Source organism: Rhodnius prolixus, unplaced genomic scaffold (genome assembly GCF_049639745.1).
Source record: "Rhodnius prolixus isolate KJV_2025 unplaced genomic scaffold, Rpr scaffold_5, whole genome shotgun sequence".
Lineage (NCBI taxonomy): Eukaryota > Metazoa > Arthropoda > Insecta > Hemiptera > Reduviidae > Rhodnius > Rhodnius prolixus.
Genome location: NW_027411624.1, coordinates 36917104 through 36937599, shown reverse-complemented (window position 1 = coordinate 36937599; position 20496 = coordinate 36917104). Strand labels below are relative to the sequence as shown.

At 31.7% G+C, this 20496-nt stretch overlaps 1 protein-coding gene across 8 annotated transcripts in view; it reads left to right on the top strand.

Annotated features, from left to right (window-relative positions):
* The window catches only part of m (zona pellucida domain-containing protein miniature), a 254918-nt gene extending 234727 nt beyond the window's left edge, over positions 1 to 20191 (top strand). For 3 of the 8 annotated variants that reach the window (XM_074136291.1, XM_074136289.1, XM_074136290.1), the window contains 6 exons: positions 11219 to 11494; positions 12589 to 12736; positions 13337 to 13459; positions 13679 to 13893; positions 14410 to 14787; positions 16393 to 20191. In XM_074136291.1, the coding sequence (XP_073992392.1) occupies positions 11219 to 11494; positions 12589 to 12736; positions 13337 to 13459; positions 13679 to 13893; positions 14410 to 14787; positions 16393 to 16953 (1701 nt within the window). In that variant the 3' untranslated portion in view covers positions 16954 to 20191. Of the gene's footprint in view, positions 1 to 10120; positions 11111 to 11218; positions 11495 to 12588; positions 12737 to 13336; positions 13460 to 13678; positions 13894 to 14409; positions 14788 to 16392 lie in introns of those variants that run through there. The other 5 variants (XM_074136288.1, XM_074136286.1, XM_074136293.1 and 2 more) reach the window with 5 other exon arrangements.
* The last annotated feature ends 305 nt before the right edge of the window (positions 20192 to 20496 follow it).

Sequence of the window (20496 nt, the reverse complement as noted above, 5' to 3'; positions counted from 1 at the left end):
AATCTCGGCTGAAACAATCTCACTTTAACAAACACCAATTTCTTATGAATCTGTAAACCATGATATTCATTTAAGAAGTTGGAATGTTAAGGAAAAAAAAGAAAATTTCATACAATAATACGTTTGATTTAAATTTCTTCTAACTGTCGTATAATTTTCATCTGTATACTATTTATTAAATGATTAGCTAACCAAGGTCTTTTTATTTCACTCGTAAAGAATTTAATTTTTTAACTTTATTACATTTTATACTCCTCAAATTGAGAACCTATCATTATTAACAAAACAAAAAGGAAGTTCAACAGTGTAACCGTTAATTAATTAATAAAACAAATAAATAAATTTAAAAAAAAAAACAGCTGACAGAAGGTCAGACAATATATTTGTAAATCTGTAACCGTCCTAAATTATATTACTTTCTGTGTCCTTGTAAAACACCTGTGATATTTATGTTGAATTACATAAATGGCTATTTTACACTTTCTGATTTATGTGAATATTTCTTTTAATATAGCTGAGTTATTTTCTTCTTTGCAACAAGAACAAAATATTTAGTATCGCCGGTACAGAACCTAAGTAGTGAACTACCAACTGGCTTTTTAAGCCTAGATGACCCAGTCCTGTGAATCCAAGATCTCCATTAGGCCCTCTCTCCTACCACAGCTCTCCAGGTTTGCCCTTCCACCAAACTCTTAAACATCGCACTAAACAATAACCCACAAACCCTGCTCTTTACGTCTTTACAAGTTCTATCCAGACACCCTGGAAAACTGCGTTCTACGAGCAACATTCCAGTGCTTTTTTCCTCCCCCACATGTTCCATCCACTTTAATGATGTTCACTTCACTTTAGAGTTCAATTACATTCTAAATCTTCGTTTTGATCCACATATACCACTGCTGCCCGCCGCGAATTCACCTAACAACTTTGCTTAACAAATACTCCAAGCCTGTCATGATTGTCGGCAATAAGACACCAAAACTCTACGCCATAATTCCAATAGATAATTATTGTTTTATAGAGCTACATTTTTGTGGGCTAGAAAGCAATTTTAATTGAAATAATTGAGGCGCTCAGAGCAATACTGGCCCAAACCCCACTGAAGTACTTATTGGGTAAAGTAGATTTTGAAAGTTTGATGAAAATCTGTATTTATTTATGGCAGTCATTTTTCAATAAGAAAATTCCAAAACTTTATCATATATTGCAGTGTAGTACCTAGTTTTCACTTTATGCATCAAATTGGTACATTAAAACAAACAATTCTTGCTAGTACATGTGGGTGGGGCCACTATTGCAATATCCGATTTTAGTTCATTTTGAGAAAATATGTGGGATAGGCTTATATTATAATGCTAAAAATCTGGTAATATGTGTCTTAAGAAGATAATACATTATATTCTTTATGAATACTTTTCACATCTTATCCACTTCCTTCTTCTTCATCAGAACTTCCCAATAATAAACCAGGGTCTTCTTTTGCTGCACTTCTTTTCTTTTAATGTGTCTGTTCTGACCTCCTCATTGATCACTGTACATCATAAGTTTGTTTACAAATGTCTTTATATAGTGCAAGGTGCAAGACCCTATTTCTTGAGGACCCCTTGAAGCCTTCATCCCAGACCATACATACAAGCATCCTGGTTATTGAGATTGTGAATCCCCAGACAATATGTCCAGAACTGTCTTTTATAATAGCACATACCCACAGTAGGCAAAGTTTTCATTAGATCAAACTCTATAACTGTGACATCATTTTTCTGGTTTGCCTACTTCCGTATCGGCCTTCATTCCAGCACGGGGCGGGCTCAGCTTTTCTGTTGTGATTTTTTTCTGTACAATAACACACTTTCCATATCATCTGTTGAGTAGACTTCGAAGGTGGGTTGGGCCAGTATTACACTCTAAGAGGCAGTGATTTCTTTCAATGAAATAACACACTTTTCTTGTCATCTGTTGAGTAGACTGTGAAGGAAAGGATTGGGCCAGTATTACACCCATAGATTAGCATATATGGTGAGTTCAAACATGTTGAATATCTTAGTTTTCAAATTTTTGTGGTATTAAGATTGGGCCACTATTGCGCTGAGCGTCTCAATTTACAATTGGCTTAGATCGCTCTACTGCCAGGCAGAATTCTTCTTGTTATTTTATCTAGCACATTTTTAGAACCTAAATAGGTTGAAGTAGGACACCTCCTGAAAACTTGTTCTTTTTGTTAAATTTAGAGATTCACATTGTTCAAAAAGCAAATAAGTGAATCCGAACAAAGGTTGAGGTCTCTCACTGGAGGAACTACAGATCCCTTTAAACTTGAATTTAAATGCGAACCGTCTGAAGGAAACATCTTCAGGTACTTGGTTTTATTTTCATATCTCTCTCTTTCTCACTTTTTCAATTATAGGCTCCTTAAAGTCCTATAATTGGCATGAAAAGTGACATATCAAGAGAAATTGGTGGATAACATTTACATAAATACTTTTCAGGCTTCAAGATAATCCCTAGAATTTATTTATTAAATTGTCTTAAGAGTATCTCTGTCAAACCCATAATGCCTTTTATAGCCTATTAATTCTAAGCAGACTGTAAATGTTTCTAGCCAAATACTAATTTTGTTTAGATTCCAAAACTTAGTATGGAGCATGTTTTTTTTTTTTTTTTTTTTCAGTAATTTCAACATAGTTAAAGTAAAAACTGTAAGTTGTTTTATTCATGATCAAAGTAACTAACGGTTGCTCTAAAAAAATAAATCTCATTGACAAATTCTACAGAGGATGATGCCAAAATGAAAGAAGTAAAACCAACAACAGTGAAGAAGAAAAGAAGATTTGTGACAAAACAAGAAAGAAAAAATAAAAAATAGAAATAAACCTGAACGAATGGGTAAACATTGAGTATGAATAGTAAAGTTTATGTTTGGATATTAATGGTAGAAGATGGAACAGAGAACTTGTGTGGAAGTGGAGTTCCATTAGCTACTATCAATATTGACTGGTTGTACTCGCCGGAGAGGAGTTCAGCGGAGAGTGTAAGTTTAACAGAGTGGTGATAATTACTTTGGTTCCCTTGAACCCGGAGGCTGCTGCATCAACCTTCTCAACAGCAAACAAAAAAAATACACATCTCTTCGTCGTTATACTCTTTCTTTTTATTCCTCTATTCTTAAATCTTCATTCAAGGCACAAAGTATAGTGTGTTTTTTCCTTTTTCTTTTCCTTTATTTCTATTCTTCTAGGAAAGGAGAAGGAATGCCATACATAACCGATTTAATATTCATAATCTTCAGTTGACAGTTTTATTTTATTTGTACTTAGTTGAAATATTAAATAATTTTGTTTGACTTAAAGATCTGAAGTTAGCATATTAATTAAATTTTATTAACAAAAATATTAAGTAAGTTAAAATTAAGTTTTTCTTTGAAGCACCCTTGGAAAAGAATAGTGTACATAGTTATTTATAAAATACTTTGGGGCTGAGATATTTCTTTCAAAATTTCATAATTAACCGAATTAAAGAGTAAAGATGAATATGGTCACAAGAAAAGCTAAAAAAGTATTAGATGAAAACTTATCTGGCACTATAGAATAATAAATACAGAATAAATAAAAACGTGCCTACGTTTTTCCAGAATGGAGACTTGATTACAACTATGTTCTTTCCTCACGACGAATAATAATAAACTAAAAGGAAAAGAAAAATAAGCATTTTTCCAGGACCGAATTAAGGTCCTCCAGGTGACTAAATAAACAAATGAGATTATAAAGAAAATTGAGCAGCTTTTCAGAACAAAAACTCACAAATATCTTCATTTATTTATTTTAATTTTATTTTTTTAAGTGGAACCCAAGTTAGCAGCTGCTATTGGCCAACAAGATCATTACCGGCACAAGATCATGCAAATGTCAACATAGAATTTTAAATTTCTATATAGAAATAGAAAAGAAATTTATTATTCTGGGACAATTTTCCCCTAAGAATAAATACAGGTATAAATAGAGGCCTTAATAGTTTGGCCTGTGATTAAACAAAAAATAAATAAATAAATAAGTATTTACAAAGAGTGAAAATAAAAATAACAGCAGAAATTAAGGAAATAAATTAAAACAATTAGAATTTCGGAGGAAGCTGAATAGAAAGGAGATAACTGAATAGACGGGATTTAAAGATGGATAGGGTAGGAGCATGGCGGACGGATGAAGGCAAGGAGTTCCAGAGAGAGGAAGCACGTATTAGGAAGGATTTGTCAAAGGATGAGGTACGGTGAGAGGGAATAATAGAGATCGGATGAGCGAGATCTAGTGTTACGGGAATGGATGGAGGATTTAAACTTAAGGAGTTGAAAAACTTTCAATAGTTTATTGAAAAGGGATCGCTTTTTAACTGGACCGCTGATTTGCGAAAACAATTTGAGATTATTGGTTCCGGATGATGTCTGGGGAAAAACACAGTACATACCAAATGGTAAACTGACTGATATCATGGCAAGATTTAACAATAATCTTATTAGTAAGAATGTTGAATCCCTGTTAAACGCCAGATTTTACACTTTGAGACTGGATGACTTGAAAAAGGGAAAGAAGCCCAAAAAAAAAAAAAAAAACTGGCGCCGATAGACAGGGAAAAGCCACTTCAACTCATCGTAGCAGTGCGAAATGCGAGAGTCTCTGGAAATGCTGAAAATAAATCTTATGAAGCAGTTCATGGAGGCGCTTGAGCTTAGCTTCAATATCACCAGAAAGACCGCGCCATACACTGGAGCAACCATAGTCGAAATGGGGGAATATAAGAGAGGAAACTAGGAGTTGCCGGGGTCTTAATTGGGAAAAAGGTGTCAGGGAACTATTAAACTGCTTTAAGGATATGGATGGAACGATATAGAGTGATAAATAAAGAGATCCGTGGTCATCTACCCTCTTTAATGGTGATAAGCAGGAGATTGTCCAAGTTTAAGAATAGGGCCACAAAAAAAAATAATAATAGCAATTAATGGTTTGGAAAAATGGTTTTGAAGTCTCAAAAATTATATAGTCGAAATGGTGACAATTATAAATTATGTAAAAAGAAGAAAAGAAAAGAAAATTGTTATTGTGATGCCCAAAAATTTGAGAATAAACATTAAGATTGGGTCATAAATCTTTAGGCATCCCAATCGAAAGAAGTTGAACGTACTTAGCTGTAAGAAACTGACGCTCCAAATATTGCAACTCAATAAAAAGACAGACAATTAATAGATAGCAGCCTTTCTTTTTTTAATAAAACGAAAAACTAAAAATATCAATGCTTCGGCGATACCTATACTAAAACTGAAACGACACTAAAGAATACTGATGGAATGTTTTTTGGTAAAACCAGATTACTAAGATACAAAAAACTAAACTTCTGTAAAATCTACTTTCATTTAATAGATCTAAGTTCAATCCTATACTAATTTAATGCAGCTAGAACTGTGGTGTACAATGACTTACTATAAGTATCCTATAGTGAAGACAATGGCCTTCAATTGCAAGAAGAAGAAGAAGAAGACGAAACAAAAAAGTTATGGTAAAACATTAAAGAAGAACTAAACCTTTCGACCTCGCTACCATATCTCTGAAAGTCCTTGACAATTTTTACAAGTTAGCTAGTTCAAGAGATGTTGACAAAGAAATTTATATTAAACTTTGTTCGAGAATGCGGCATTACAAACAAAACAATTTATAGAAACTCAATCAAGTATTTTTATTGGTAAAAATATTAATCGATAATGAAAAGTTAATCATTCAAATTGCAAATTACTCAACATACATTATCTTACAAAAAATATGCATGACTATTAAAAAATTTAATAGCTTATAAAGTCCCATAAGTAAATAAAAAATGGATTTTAAAAAGAAGTAAAAAGTCGAACTTTAATCAAGTTAGAATTTATTAGTTCTTGAAAGTAGCAAAAGCCTTTCTTATTTCAACAAACTTCATTACAGGCAAGTAAGCTGTCTGTAAACAGTAATTTTCTTGTCTTAGGTCAGAAAGAACTTTGTAAATCTAAAAAGCAGTGATGCATCAAATACTCATTATATTTACTTTTTCTATTATGACCGCATGTTTAGGAAAAATAAAATTATATTTAATAAAGGTTTATATATTTTTTTAAAAAAAATGTTCTCTTAACAATTTTTTGTTTGTTTAAATTAATTAAAAGATTATTAATAATTGGATCAACTTCAAAAAATAAAAATAAATAAAATAACTATCTAATGCAGATAACATTTAAGTCCAAAAGTCAGAAATGTCATCTACATCAAACGTTACCGATTCTTAAAAAACGTCTACACTTTTATTTTTTGTAAAAATGAAAACAAATATTTGAGTAGTTTTTCAGAGAATAATGAGTAAACGAATCTTCAAAAACTGTTCTACAAAAAGTTGTATTTGTAATTCACAGTTTTTCTTGAACGACTTAAAAGACTGATTGATTGATGCACCATGTTTTTCTTGAACTTGTGTGTGAGAGAGAGAGAACGGTATGAGGTGATGTGAGGTGAGCTAGAGGGGAACCAGCTGCTCAAGAGGATCCCAAAACTAGCCTGGCTCTATCTTGGGAAAGAACTTACCATTTTAGTTTAGTTTGAGTCTTAGTCCAGCTTTTTCAGCTGGAATCATTGGCTCTTGTAACCATTTAGGTGAATTCCTGTCTAGGGAGAGCCACCTACAGCGACAAAATCCATTGGAAACCCAAATTACTAGAGGCCTGGATCTGGAGACTCTATGATCTTATTTACTTTAATTGAGGCTCGTCAATCTCTAAAGAATTTGAAAGAAAAACACTTAGTTCCTTCAAGCATTCAATTGAGATATTCATTTAAAGATGCTACGATAATTTAATGAATACAATTAAATTAGGGACACTGCTCAATGATCGAACATGCAGCGATCGATACAGTTTTGGTACAGTCTTTGTGCGCACAGAATGAATACGTCTGTGATCTAATACAAACATTAATCAAATAAAAGCAAGATAAGTGAAAAGTATAATCATTGAAAGTGATCATATGATAACTTGATGATACAATAACGAGTTTGTAGTCGGTTTTAAATCCTCCATTCTCTTACCTTAATCGTGCTTAATCCCCTCCTCTCAAAACCACTACCTCAATCTTTGAGAATTAATAATTCAAATAAACACCTGTTAGCCAGAGAATTAAATTTCGCTTAAAATATAAAAACTTCATTCGAATACTAAAAAGTTATCACTGTCAAGCCAAAGATGGATTATTAAAATAAACATTGAGGTGTTACAACTAAGAATCAATCCTAGTCCAGATGGTGCTTTTCAATGTCAAATTTGTAAAATGCCAGAAAAGGAAGATATTTATCATTTTCTAAATGACTGCCCAAGGATTAGGGAAATTAGATTTTGAAAAAGGTTTGTTAAATTAAGATTAAGCCAGAATTAACAAACTTCAGAAGCTAGGAATTAGTAATAAATTATTGAAAAGAAGCGTTTGACTTCAGACGTTTTTTATGAAGTATCTAATTAATTTTTAAATAAAGAATTATTTGAGAGGAGCTTCTGGGCGAAGCCCGGGTCCTTTAGAACCCCTGGATAGATAGATTAAAAGTAAAGTAAGTAAAGTAAAGTAATCGCCTATTTTTTCAGGCGGGGCTTAACGTCCAACTACCAATTAAGTGTCGTGGACGGAGGCGACTAGCAAACATACTTTACTACAAATTTCTCGTATTAACCATTAAATAAAATCCAAGGCCTAAGCCCGGGAATCGAACCCAGTACCACAATACATATTAGCGTCGCAGGTCTCGCCTCTAACCCGCTCGGCTACCGTGGTAAATAGATAGATTATTTGGGAGGAAAAAGCGTTTCTTTTGCGCTATGTACTATTTACACTATTTCATTCGCATTCTTTTATCATCTTTTGCTGTATACAATTATTTATTGACAATTATTATTTATAAGCATTTACTTTATTCTAGAATAATTATTATTATCTTATTATACTTAGGATTCAAGATTGGCGAGGAATCGGTCAAATAAAAAACAAACTCTCCTTTTTGCCAACGTTTCGACAAATATATTGTCCACTTCAGGGCGTGGCTATGCCAAAAACTCAGTTTTTGGTAACTCAACCAACCCACATAGCCAATCTATGTGGGAACCAACATTAACAATGTTGTCTACCAAGCTAGTCTTCTCGGACGGCCTTCGGCATTGAGACTGTCTTTGGTAACAAATTAATATTTATGTAATTATGTAAATATGTATTCTTGAAAATGTATCTTCATTATCTTATATTACGAGAAAGCAAGATTATATCGACGGAAATCTGAGCTAGGTTTTTTTCCCCCTGAGACTCTACTACCTGAATTCATTTTCTTGCATACTTTTTAGTGGGTCAGAATTAGTTTCCAATAATTATTCAATCGACAAACTTGATCAAACAATTAACTGAATAAATAAATGTGATTACTATATAAAAAAATATTTATAAAAACGAAATTAATCAACGGCATCTCAACCTTTCAGGGTGATTTATTTTAGGATATAAATACCTATGGCTGTAGTCACTAAAATAAACTACTTTTTGCTGACCTTTAATGATATGCTAAAAATCTCTTACCTTTGTAAGAATTTCATTAATTTCCGTTCGGCACACATACCACATCCTACTTTAAGGGGCCTTTTTGTTCTAGTTTATTGCGACCCATCTTGAACATTCCTTGGGATAGAAACCGCATCTCTATAAAGAACAACATTTACCTTGATTGGTATAGTTTCAGAATAATAGAAATAGTGCTAATCAAAAACATTTACAGGAATAACAGTCACATTAAAAAAAAAAAAAGATGGTACAAAATGTCACTCTACTTTTTCGTTTCAATGTCAACCGTGAACGAATCAAAAGCATCAATACCTAAACAGCATTTGCGTTTTTACATTTTGTGTTATACTGTTTTAACGCTCCTATACCCACGTTCAAATAGACACAGCAGTAAAAAGAAAAAGCATTCTTATCTCCTGCATTTAGGCGATGGAAATTAGTGAAATCTCAATTGTACCAAGTTTTAGTACTTTGAAATTCATCCTCTTTACAAAAGGAAAAGAAAGAAAGTATAGTTTAAATGGTGCCACATTTTGCACTTTCTTTTCAACCTAATTTGATTATGTATTTCACTGCTACAGGACAAAAAAATATTTGAAGAAATTAACAATTTAGTTTATAACATGTAATTCATTTAATTGTTATTGTCAAAGATGTTAGTAATGATTATATTTTTTCAAAATAATAGCGTAATTATTAGATTATTTTAAAACATCAAAATTAATTAGCTAAAATGCTTTTCTTATATTTGTTGAAAATTTTTGAACATTTTGTCAGGGGTTATAAACAATATAATTACACCAGCGTAAAATGTTAATAACTAACACGATTCTTCCAAAACAACACACACAAAAAATAATGATTTTCACACGTTATAATTATGTCTGTTAGTAAGAGATATAATGGAGTCAAGGAACTTTTAGTAATATCACAATGTTACAAAATAACTTTTTAGGATTAAATTTGATTTCAACTTTATTGAATTGCTTCATACTTTAGGCGTTTAATCCGCACAATAATTCTTTCTTCATAAATTTTGAAAGACTTACAGCAAATAAATAAGATTGTATCTATTGAAAAACTTACGTTTCTATTTTCTTGCAATATCTAAAACCTGGTGCTATTTAGTACTATGGAAAGCTGGCCATTTAAGAATTCATTTTGAAACGATAATTGGTTTCACTACTGGTACACGATTAGTTAAATACGATTAAAGTTGTTTTGTTTAACTTCTCTCAAAATCAGAATTTTGATCACTTTAAAAATTGGTGCAAAAATATCAAATGCCTTCTGTAAAAATTGATTGCAGAGGGCCCAACTGTTGTACACAAGTTTTAGCAAACTCCAAATGTTCACGAAATTGCTTATTTTAATGTTTTTAAAAATATTAAGGACAATGAATTTGTGGATGTTACTCACGGTTTATTTGTTAAAATATTTTATTTATATCGATAAAACCATACAATATTACTAGCAAAATATTTCAACAAGTGATTCTACTTGTAACCCTTAGAAGGTTTTAGAAACAAAGATGGTTTCAATCTGTAGCAGTTCGTTTTGGTATTGAGAAACACATAAGTTTTGTGATGCTTCACGATTTTAAATGGGCAGGCTTTAAACGCTTTTTTTTCGGAGCGCCTTACTAAAAGAAGATATGGAAGAAGATCTGGATGGACGAAAGTTTTATGATTGGTGTGATGTTTTGCAGGAACAAGTTTTCAGCATTGCATTTTTTTTCTCTTAACTGCTGTATAAATTCGTCCGTGAAGAAGTCGGACTGCAACCTGAAAGTTTTTTCACATATCAACTCGGCAGGTGAGCAACAACATTTGGAAAGATTACAAGAGCGCAATCGAAATAAAATTAAAGGAAGTTTTTGTGACTAGTTGTTGGTCAGTAGGGCTTGCAGTGCTACTTTGCGAGATGCAATAGCCTCAGAATGGAATGAGTGATGGACTTTCGTCTATGAGGTTTCTAAAAATTTGCGATTAAATTGTAGTGTTCTGCTCTGGAGTTCCGAATCTAGTTATCCAGGTGGAGATAAGGGCTACACTAAACTAATCTGAGAGGTGTCTTATATAGGTATAAGTTCAGGCCAACTCGTTAACCGATAATGGTTAGCAAGACGTGGAAGATGATGAGGAAGGAGGAAGCAAGCCAACAATTTGAGGTTAATGTGAGTGAAACGGTTTTTTTACTTCCGGATAGTATTTAGGTTTTCTGCGGTTATGCTTAAGTGTCTTTAACTATTCGATAGAGTATATCATCCTTCAATCTTCCGAGTAATTGACTTTTTTTTATAAATATGCATGAATCAACTAAGAAGTAAAACCGCACAAAACAGCGAAGGAATCTCATGCGATTTCAGTGGCGACACGCATTCCAACGATATGGCGATGAAAAGTTGCAACTTGGTTTAACAGAATTTGCAATTTTGAAATTGCCCTCTCACTGGAATTCAGTCAGACTATAAAAAGCTATTGATGCTGGATTTCGAAGAATCACTAGACTACAAGGTGAAGGTTAAACTATTAACTGAATTTTAACTAGGGAATAAAAAAAAACCTACCACTGGTAAACTCGATTTTGCGTTAGTAGCTTTATTTATTTTTGTTATTTTACAGAAATCTACCTTAGGAGGTGATATCTGGCCGTTAGAAAGGCCGGAAGGTATGCCAGCCATTCAGTCTTTGGAAGTAATGTGCGGCAAAGATCATATGGATGTACATTTGAGTTTCACCCAACCGTTCGAGGGTATAGTTTCATCTAAAGGACAATACGCTGATCCACGTTGTGTATATGTACCACCGTCAACTGGAAAAACGTTCTTCTCATTCAGGATAGCCTACGCAAGATGCGGCACCAAGCCAGATCTTAATGGACAGTTTTATGAAAATACGGTAATTGATTTCTTTTTAGTATCTTTTTTTTTTATCTATAGTTTCAAATTCGTTTTCAGATAATATATTTGATCTAAATATAAGGTTATTTGTTGCAACAAAGAATTAAATGATTTTATTGTTGATCATAAGAAGCAAGAACAAGGTGGATTTTTAGCATCTAAAATGAAGTAAAATTTAAAGAACATATCTTTTCTTGGGGAGAGAAGCTTGGTTTTATTTAGGTAATAGTAAACCCAATCTGCTGGTCTTCTCTCTGTCTGAGGTCTAGGGAAGCTTTTTTCAGAGTATTTAGAGGGGAGGGCAATGAGGAAGGGTTGTGTTGGCTTCAAGGAAGTATTTATCTCTTTCTACTGACTCCGACTTCTACAACTTGTGTGAATTGTTTCATCACTAGGAGTGCCGCAGGGTCTCCACCCGCCTCTAGAGCAGCAAAGAAGATCTATAGAACATCTCGGGTTGGGAGGAAAGTCAAATTTAGTTCTTAAAAAATAGGGGGTAAAAATCCCTTCGGATAATCAGATGGTACAAGATAGCTTTTGCTATCGATAGGCCTGGAAAGAGATATTCAAATTAATTTGCGAAGTAATTAATCAACTCGTAAAAACTTAAATTTTTATTAATCATATGTAGTGATTTAAATTTTTTCAAATTTGAACAAACGAATTGATGGTGCGTACTCTTACAGATTGTTACAACCGAAATACGATTTTTGGTTGATACAAATCCAAGGACAAATTTTTTTTTCTACTATTTTTAACTTTCAAGTCTTACACCTGCGCTACCTCTTGTCGAATTGCACTATATTTAGAATATATTTTGTTTATTCTTGAGAAGTCAGTTCTTTGCAAAAGTCAAAATGTGGTAAATAAACTTTGATTTCCAATACAGTTACACAGATGAAAAACATAAGGAACAGGTTTGGTCAGTTTAGTATATTTGGTTCCTTTATTTGGTGAGTGAGTGTACATATATATTTGATATTTTAGAACGCAAAAACGAAAGAATTTTAGATTTAAACCATTGTTTTAATTTCGATGGCCATTCTTTATTTATTATTAGTTATTATTGTTTTAATAAATATTTGTTGATAGGTTGTGGTACAATATGATAAAGATCTGCTGGAAGTGTGGGATGAAGCTAAAAGATTACGTTGTGAATGGTACAATGATTATGAAAAGACAGCTTCCAAACCGCCAATGGTTATTGCAGATTTGGATGTCATTCAGTTAGATTTCAGAGGTTTGTAATTTTTTATTGATAAAATTAAATCAGTAGAAGGTTTAGAAATGATATAAAATCGGGGATAGGATTTAAGATTGCATTAATTGGGACGAATTGTGCCTTCAGGGGATTAAGCTCAATCTGGAAGACTATGACCACATCCCAAAGAGCCATAGAATTCCCTGTTCTATCACTGAACTAACTCCAGCCATCCCAGATTGCTCCTGCCTGGAACAATCAGCCGCAGACGGAGCTAATACCCTTTTTTTATTGATTCAAAAGAGAGAAATTAGTTGGTTTTCCTTAACTTATTTCAATTTTGACATGATCTCTTCTAAGATACTTTAGACCACGAATATCTCTACATATTCTACATAAAACTTGAAACTCTTCATTCAAGCATATGGAATGTCTTTTTTTTATTTACAACATTAGTTATTACTTTTGAATTATGTGATTACAAGATACATTTCGTTGCAATGTGAAAAAATGATAAGTTTTAATTAAGTACAACAGAAAGTAGAATAAATTTGAGAAAAGTTAATCCGTCATTGCGTATTATAAATTTCAAAAAGCATGTATTAAATTAATATTACAATAATTTTTTTTTATTTACAGGTGATAATGTTGATTGTTGGATGGAGATTCAACACGGTAAAGGACCATGGGCACCCCCTGTGAGCGGCATCGTTCCCCTGGGAAGTACTCTTACCTTGGTCGTTGCCATTAATGATAACAGAGGTGACTAGTTTATCAATTGGATTTAATATTTTCAGTTTTATTTTCAAATAACCTTAAAAACGAAAAGTAAGTTCCGTGAAAGAGTTTGCTTGAATCCGATTTAACACCGTCCAAACCTAGTAATTTTCCTAAATTAGGTATAAATGTTTAAAAAAAATATATAATTCTATATTCTATGTAATTGTCTCTAAAGATATAACGGAATACTGACTATTGCAGGAGAGTTTGATATGCGAGTCAAATCATGCGCTGCCTCTGACGGGGGCGGACATGTCATCCAACTGAGTGATGAATATGGATGTGTATTGAGACCGAAAATGATCAGTCGCTTCTTAAAAGCCAGGATAGTTGACGAAAGAGCGTCTGTTATTACGTATGCTTTTTTCCATGCGTTTAAGTTTCCAGATGCACTTAGCGTGCACATCAAGTGTAAGGTAAAAACATGTTTTATTCTTTTTATTTTTGTGATAATTTCATCAATGTCTAAGAGAATACTCGCGAAGTAGACCGAAGATAATTTTAAAAATTAAAAGTTCTCCTAGCCAGATTAAAATTTGTTTTGTACGCTTGGCGCCTACTGTATCGATTCGCTCTTAGCATTAACAATGTTCCTAAGAATGTGAAGAATTATCACGTTAGCGCATCAAAATTCTGTTTTTGCAACCAATTTCTTCACACACTGTTTTAGTTACTAGGATGCCCACTTCAGTATTACAAATGAAGATAAAATAGATAAAGGCAACAATGAATTAATGAATAGAATGTTAATTAGTCAATCATTGGTAACTAGAAATTCACGGACTGATACCTGCTGAACGGTCGACCGAGTCAATAAGTCAATCAAAATTATTTGATTTGTTAATTATAAAAATTAATTTCTCTCAAGCTCTAGGGAATAATATAAGATGAAAGTATTACGTCTTTTTTTTTAATATTCTTTAAATATTTAGGTTGAGATCTGCCGGCATGGTTGTCTGGATCACTGCCAATTAGCCGGCAGTGCTGCAGGAGTTGGATATGGGCCTCTAGAGCGACGAGATCCTCCGTCTTCCTCACCAGTATCTCCAGAACCTACAGAACCCCCAGCCCCATCTCGACCATCTCATCATGAAGATGATGAACTAATCTATGATGAGATGGTTGATCTTGGGAAAGATGTATTCGGTAGTGAACATGGAGAACGCCTAGTCAGTACGTCAATAGGAGGAAATAATGGTCCTCAAGCACAAGCGCAACATCATCCTCCAACACCTACGCAAGGTTCATCGGCCCATCAACCGCCGCCGCCTGTCAGGGAACATGTAGATGATATACCTCATCCATTTCAGGTAAATCATCAAGTTATCTACGATTAGAGAAAACGTTTTCAACTTTAAGTGACTTGAAGCACTTTTAACTTAATTGTAATCAACTTTAAAAACCAACGTGCTTATTATTAATTTTGAATTGCCTTGCTTGCCATCGTATAAAGTTGTAAAAGTTCTAGCTGAAGAAACTTCATCATTAACAGAGTGATATTGTTCAGCCTAAATCTGCATCTTTTTCCTCATATCATTTTTGAAATACAGTAAAAGTGAAATAAGTTTTATTGCAAGCAAATAAAAAAAAAACTTCAGAAAATTACGTAACATTCTGGATTCGTTATTTATTGGATTATCTTTCGAGCACAAGATAACCAAAGTCAACTGAGTTGAAAATGATGTTTTCAAATTTACGCTTAAGGGTACACTCAATACTAACTTAAAATGGAAAACTAAAATAAAAGTACGCTTATTAAAATTTGAAAGTGCAAGTAAATTAATCTTACTTGTTGTATGAAGTTTTAACTTAATGCTAGAAACAGACTGCATGCATGCAAATGCACATTTTAAATTTAAAAGTAAATTTAAGATGATAAATTTATGACTTACCAAAATATATGAAGATAAGTCGACAAACTCAGAAAGAAATTTCACAAAAACTAGCGACGATAATAACTAAATATCTCATTCAAATTCGGCGGTCGTTTAGAAGTTAACACTAGTGGAGGTTTGTCAAATGATGCAGCAAGCGGTATCTAGCGGATTTTTATGGAAGTAATCTATAAAATTACCCTAACGTGAAGTGCCTGCGTATAAAAAAGTATTGAATTTTTTAATTTTATGTGTAATCAAGACTAATGCTTCAAACAATCAACAAAGATAAATTTAATATGAATACATATATAATTCACATGATTAAACCAGAATTTAATTCAAATCAACTAAATAACTCGACGATAACAATTAATTTTTGGTTCGTTGTTTTGAAATTACTTATTCCTAGTGGTTTCCATTTTAAGATTTCTTTAATTTAATCTATACATAACCAACGACAAGAATACTGGTTTTGTAGTAATTTTTAGGATAAGATTGTTAAATATTAAAATTCAATGTTTGTTTTGGCAGCAGCATTCTTGCCTATTGAGATCTAATTACTATTTAATTTTATTGTTATTTCTACTGTTTATAACAGATTACAGAGCTATAATTTGGTAGTAACATAATTATAGATTGATTGAGATTAATATCAGACATTATTAATTTCATCATACAATAGCAGCAATTACTCTAAATCTTTTTACTCACAAGTAATCTCGTTAAAATAAACAAAAAGTGAAGTCGTAGTTGTGTACATAAAACATGGTTGCAAGTTTTAGCAGCTCAATCAATAGTTGTATTGAAAGTACCGATTTGAAAAATTTTGAAAATACCGTTTACAAACTTGTTTTATAGATGTTACAACTTTTATTTCAAACTAATTATGTTTGCACCTTAGAAATTATAAAATAATTTTTTTAATTTGGTAAAGTAGTGATACTTTTTCTTTTGAATTTTTGACTTAAAATTGTTGTATCCTACTTTGATGTTTGCATTTCTTTAACTTAAAAATAATTAAGCAATTTTTTTTGATAGGAAGCACCACTGAGATCTACTGGAGTGAGAGAAAATTCTCAAGAACGATTTCCGCACGGGCCAAGAAATTTAGAGACAGACACATTACCACTTGTAACTACACTGAATCAAAGGAAAAAACGTAGTGTAGTCGTTTCGGACCGTAAAACGCGTTCAGCCGACGTAGGTGTTAGCGGTCTTTATGAAGTGATATCCGAAGCAGATCTTGCTTTTACTCCGGACGCTAAAGGTGAAGCAGTCACCGTATTCCAAGGACGAATACGAGAAGAAGTTGTATATGGTATTTGTTTACCGGTGCCTGGTTTTTCCGCGCTATTCGTATTAGTGGCGGTATCAGCAGTTGTTTCTGCACTGGTTGCAGGCGCACTATTATATCGTTATCAAGTACAAAGAGAGACACAGGAAATAGTAGCCAGGCACCAACAACAAGCAAGGCTTCGGGCAAGACAACAGACAACTGCCCAATCTCCAACTTCTCCGGAAGCGGCTGCACCCACTTCAAATGCTTCTTGGATAGCGCTCAGGTTGCTTAGACCTCGTCAACCTCCACCAAACCGCTGATACCATCCAATCAACTCAGCCAAGTTATTATATTGTGCCAAAGAGGATATTTAGAAATATATATATATATATAAACTGTATATGACAATCATAATTTCTTGCTGAGAGATTCATAACAAGACAGAAATAATAATAAAAAATAAATAAATTATAAATGGTGTCACTTGGTGCTCCGAAATGTGTGAACTATTTTGTTTATTTCAAAACGAATGAAGTGTTTAAATGTAGTGGCATTTTTATATTTTATAAAAATTATATATATTTTATTTTATGTTCTTCTTGTACCTTCTATATTGTTCGTAAGGTCGCGCACCTACAGCATTGCTCAATGTATGTACACAGTGCCTTAATTAATAGATTTTAAGGATATTTATTTTTTCTAGGTATAGGCGTATTTTTATTATTTGTTATGGACATTGTGACGCTAGTCCTAACACCCATTTAAATACGGAAATAGGCACAAGTACCATAAATTTTATCCCATTAATCATTTAATTTTATTCTGTAAGTTCCATAAAGGCACATTCTTACTTTCTCTCTCTTTCTTGATTAGGCTAAGCGCTCATTTAGTCTGGCGTTGAAGTTCGCCTAGTAACTTGGTTAACTTCATCTGGAGATTAAATCAATTGGGCCCCATAAATGACTTTAATTCTGGGCACCTAAGAAGTTTTGTGTTTTGGTTCTGATTAAAATAAAGAAAAAGTCAATGTTGCTTTTGCAATTGTTGTCTTATTTTTCACCAAAGATATTCTCATTTCGAGACCGTTGGCCACAAGGGCAGGTATTCCCACATTCATCATATATAAAACTAGTTTCTCAAATCGCATAGTTTTTTTAGAATTTTTGATTTCAAAATAAATTTAGTTGTAAATCTTATTTCTGAAAACGGAAAATTTAACCATTTTGTTGGACGTATTTTACAGAATTAATCTAGGTCTTTCGGATTGGATCTTGGATCTGGTTTGGCTAGATGTTGCTAACTTTCTATCAAATCCTTGGCATCCATCAACTTTTGGACAACTAAAGCAATCTAATTGCTTCCGTTAATTTTATATATTTTAGAATTCTTTTTTAATTGTGAATTTGAGCACGACTTTGTACACTTTTGATATGTACTATAATGTGCGCTTAGCTTATTGCAATACACAATTCAGAAATTTATTTGTGCAGTTGGAATATTGGAACAATAGAAATCTCTGTGCCTTCTCAAATACAAAGTAAAAGATAAGGCTAATTTAAGAGAGAATATCCATTCGCTCGTAGTGGTGTAGAAAGTCTATTTATTTATTTATAATTTATTATTGGTTGGCATTTTTTTTTTTTTTATTATTTTTTTTGTTTCTTTTAAAACAATACTTTGGAAAGCTAAAAATCAATGTTCGAATATTTATGCAAAAATTTATTTTCTATTAATGGTAATTTTAACAGACATGTTTGCACATATATTATAAGTATATAAATGAATTGGAATTAACATCAGTCAGGTCAGTACAGATCATACAAGAAAATTTAAGAAAACAATAACAGCGAAAGTGCACATAAAATAAAAACTAAAAATATATAATAATAAAACTGTCTCGAGATTAACTAAGGTAGTTTAGTGGCAATGGACTCCCTCGCGGCAGTCCTGGTTTCATCAAGTTGTTTGTGCCCTTAAATAAATGGAATATGTATTCAAAAAAAAATTGAAATTTATTCACACCTTATTACCTCCAAGTCTATGAACTAAGTACACCATAAATTTAGGGATAACAGGTTTTTTGTTTTTAGGATAAAAAATTACTTACTTTTAAAAATAGCTTTTATATTTTCTGATATATTTCTGAAAAAAGTTTGTCAATTTTTTTTTTTTTGAATACATATTCCATTTATTTAAGGGCACAAACAACTTGATGAAACCAGGACAGACGCGCGGGAGTCCATTGCCACTAACTACCTTAGTTAATCTCGAGACAGTTTTATTATTATATATTTTTAGTTTTTATTTTATGTGTATTGTTTTAAAAAACCGAAAGTAATTTTCTTTTATTTAGTGTAAAGTGTTTATTATATTTATAGTATTTAAACAAAATCTTTTGTAAATAAATAATTGCCTGAACTTAAGTATTATTGATTCCAATTTTTTTTGTTTTCGTAATATACTTTTGTCCAGTAGATTTATTAATTTGTAAATTTTTTGTTTTTGTTTCGTTTCTTTGTTTTACTTTGTTTATTTTTTTTGTTTTTAACTTCTAATTGTAGAAGAGGACTTTTTGTTTGGTAAACTTTTTTTTGGTGAAGGTGTAATACATTACACTTATTAAAATTTAATATTGTATTAGTTCTTTAAGCTATAAAAGAATATATATATTTTTAGTAATGAACTATAAATATGTACATTATTATAGTAAAAGCAAGAGTTTGATTGTGTAAAGGCAGTTATAGCAATAAACAAACTGGGAAGCAAACCGTGACTTTTTATATATATATAATATAATATAATATATATATATATTTATTGTTTTACCCAGAATTATTATTTGTTTGATTTTAGTAGAATTCTATTTAAATTATAAAATGTATATTTTTTTGTTTTAAGAATTAGTTAAAATAAATAAAGCAAATGTTTATACTTTTCCACATCATGTTTCAAATCAAAAGAATAGAAAGAATATATTATTTATCCAAAAATTTAAATTATACAAGATACCTGACAATAATAAGTGTATTATAGTTATTAACATTTTCCATTAATATTATAATTTTTTTTAATATATAAATAAATTGTTATTTATTTGAATTATTTGTTTATACATTGAAATTTGTTTAAAAAGTGAAAATGTGACTCTTTATTTTATTTATTTTTATTTTTTATTACTGGAATACAGTTTAGAGAAATGGATTGTTTTTTGTTTAAAGATTATGAAGTTGCAAGGGGAAAAGTTCTTTTTATTTTATTCATTTGTTTTAAATTTATTTAAATTTTTATACTCTTTCTCTTATAAGTACAATGTTCTACATTTGTCTGTACGATTTACCTAGATCACATTAACTGCTCAAAAAAAAAAAAAAATCTAGCTATAATAAGAATGATAATGATTATTTTTATTTATGACCACATTTAGTAAATTGGAATCTCAAATTGATTTCCATTATATTTAAAGAATGATCCAAAATTGAAATGTTAATAATTTAACAAAGCAAAATTATGGTAGAATTGAATCATAGGAGTGGAAATAAAAAATAAAAAAATCTGGAATATTTATTTCTTATTAATAAACCTAGATGATTACAGTCGACTCTCGATAAATCGAAATCCAGGGGACTACAAGAAAAATTCGAATTATCGAGAGTTCGAATTATCGAGACTTCGAATTATCAAGAAGGGGAAAAAAAATTCGAATTATTAAGAGTTATTATTATGTATATATGTATGTACATACGTATATTGAAAATACCTATGAGCTTACCTAAGTTTTAGTCATATATAGACATATAAAAAAGAACAAAAAAAATTACATATGTACCTAATTTAAAAAATGAAGAACAGTTTTTTGTTACAAT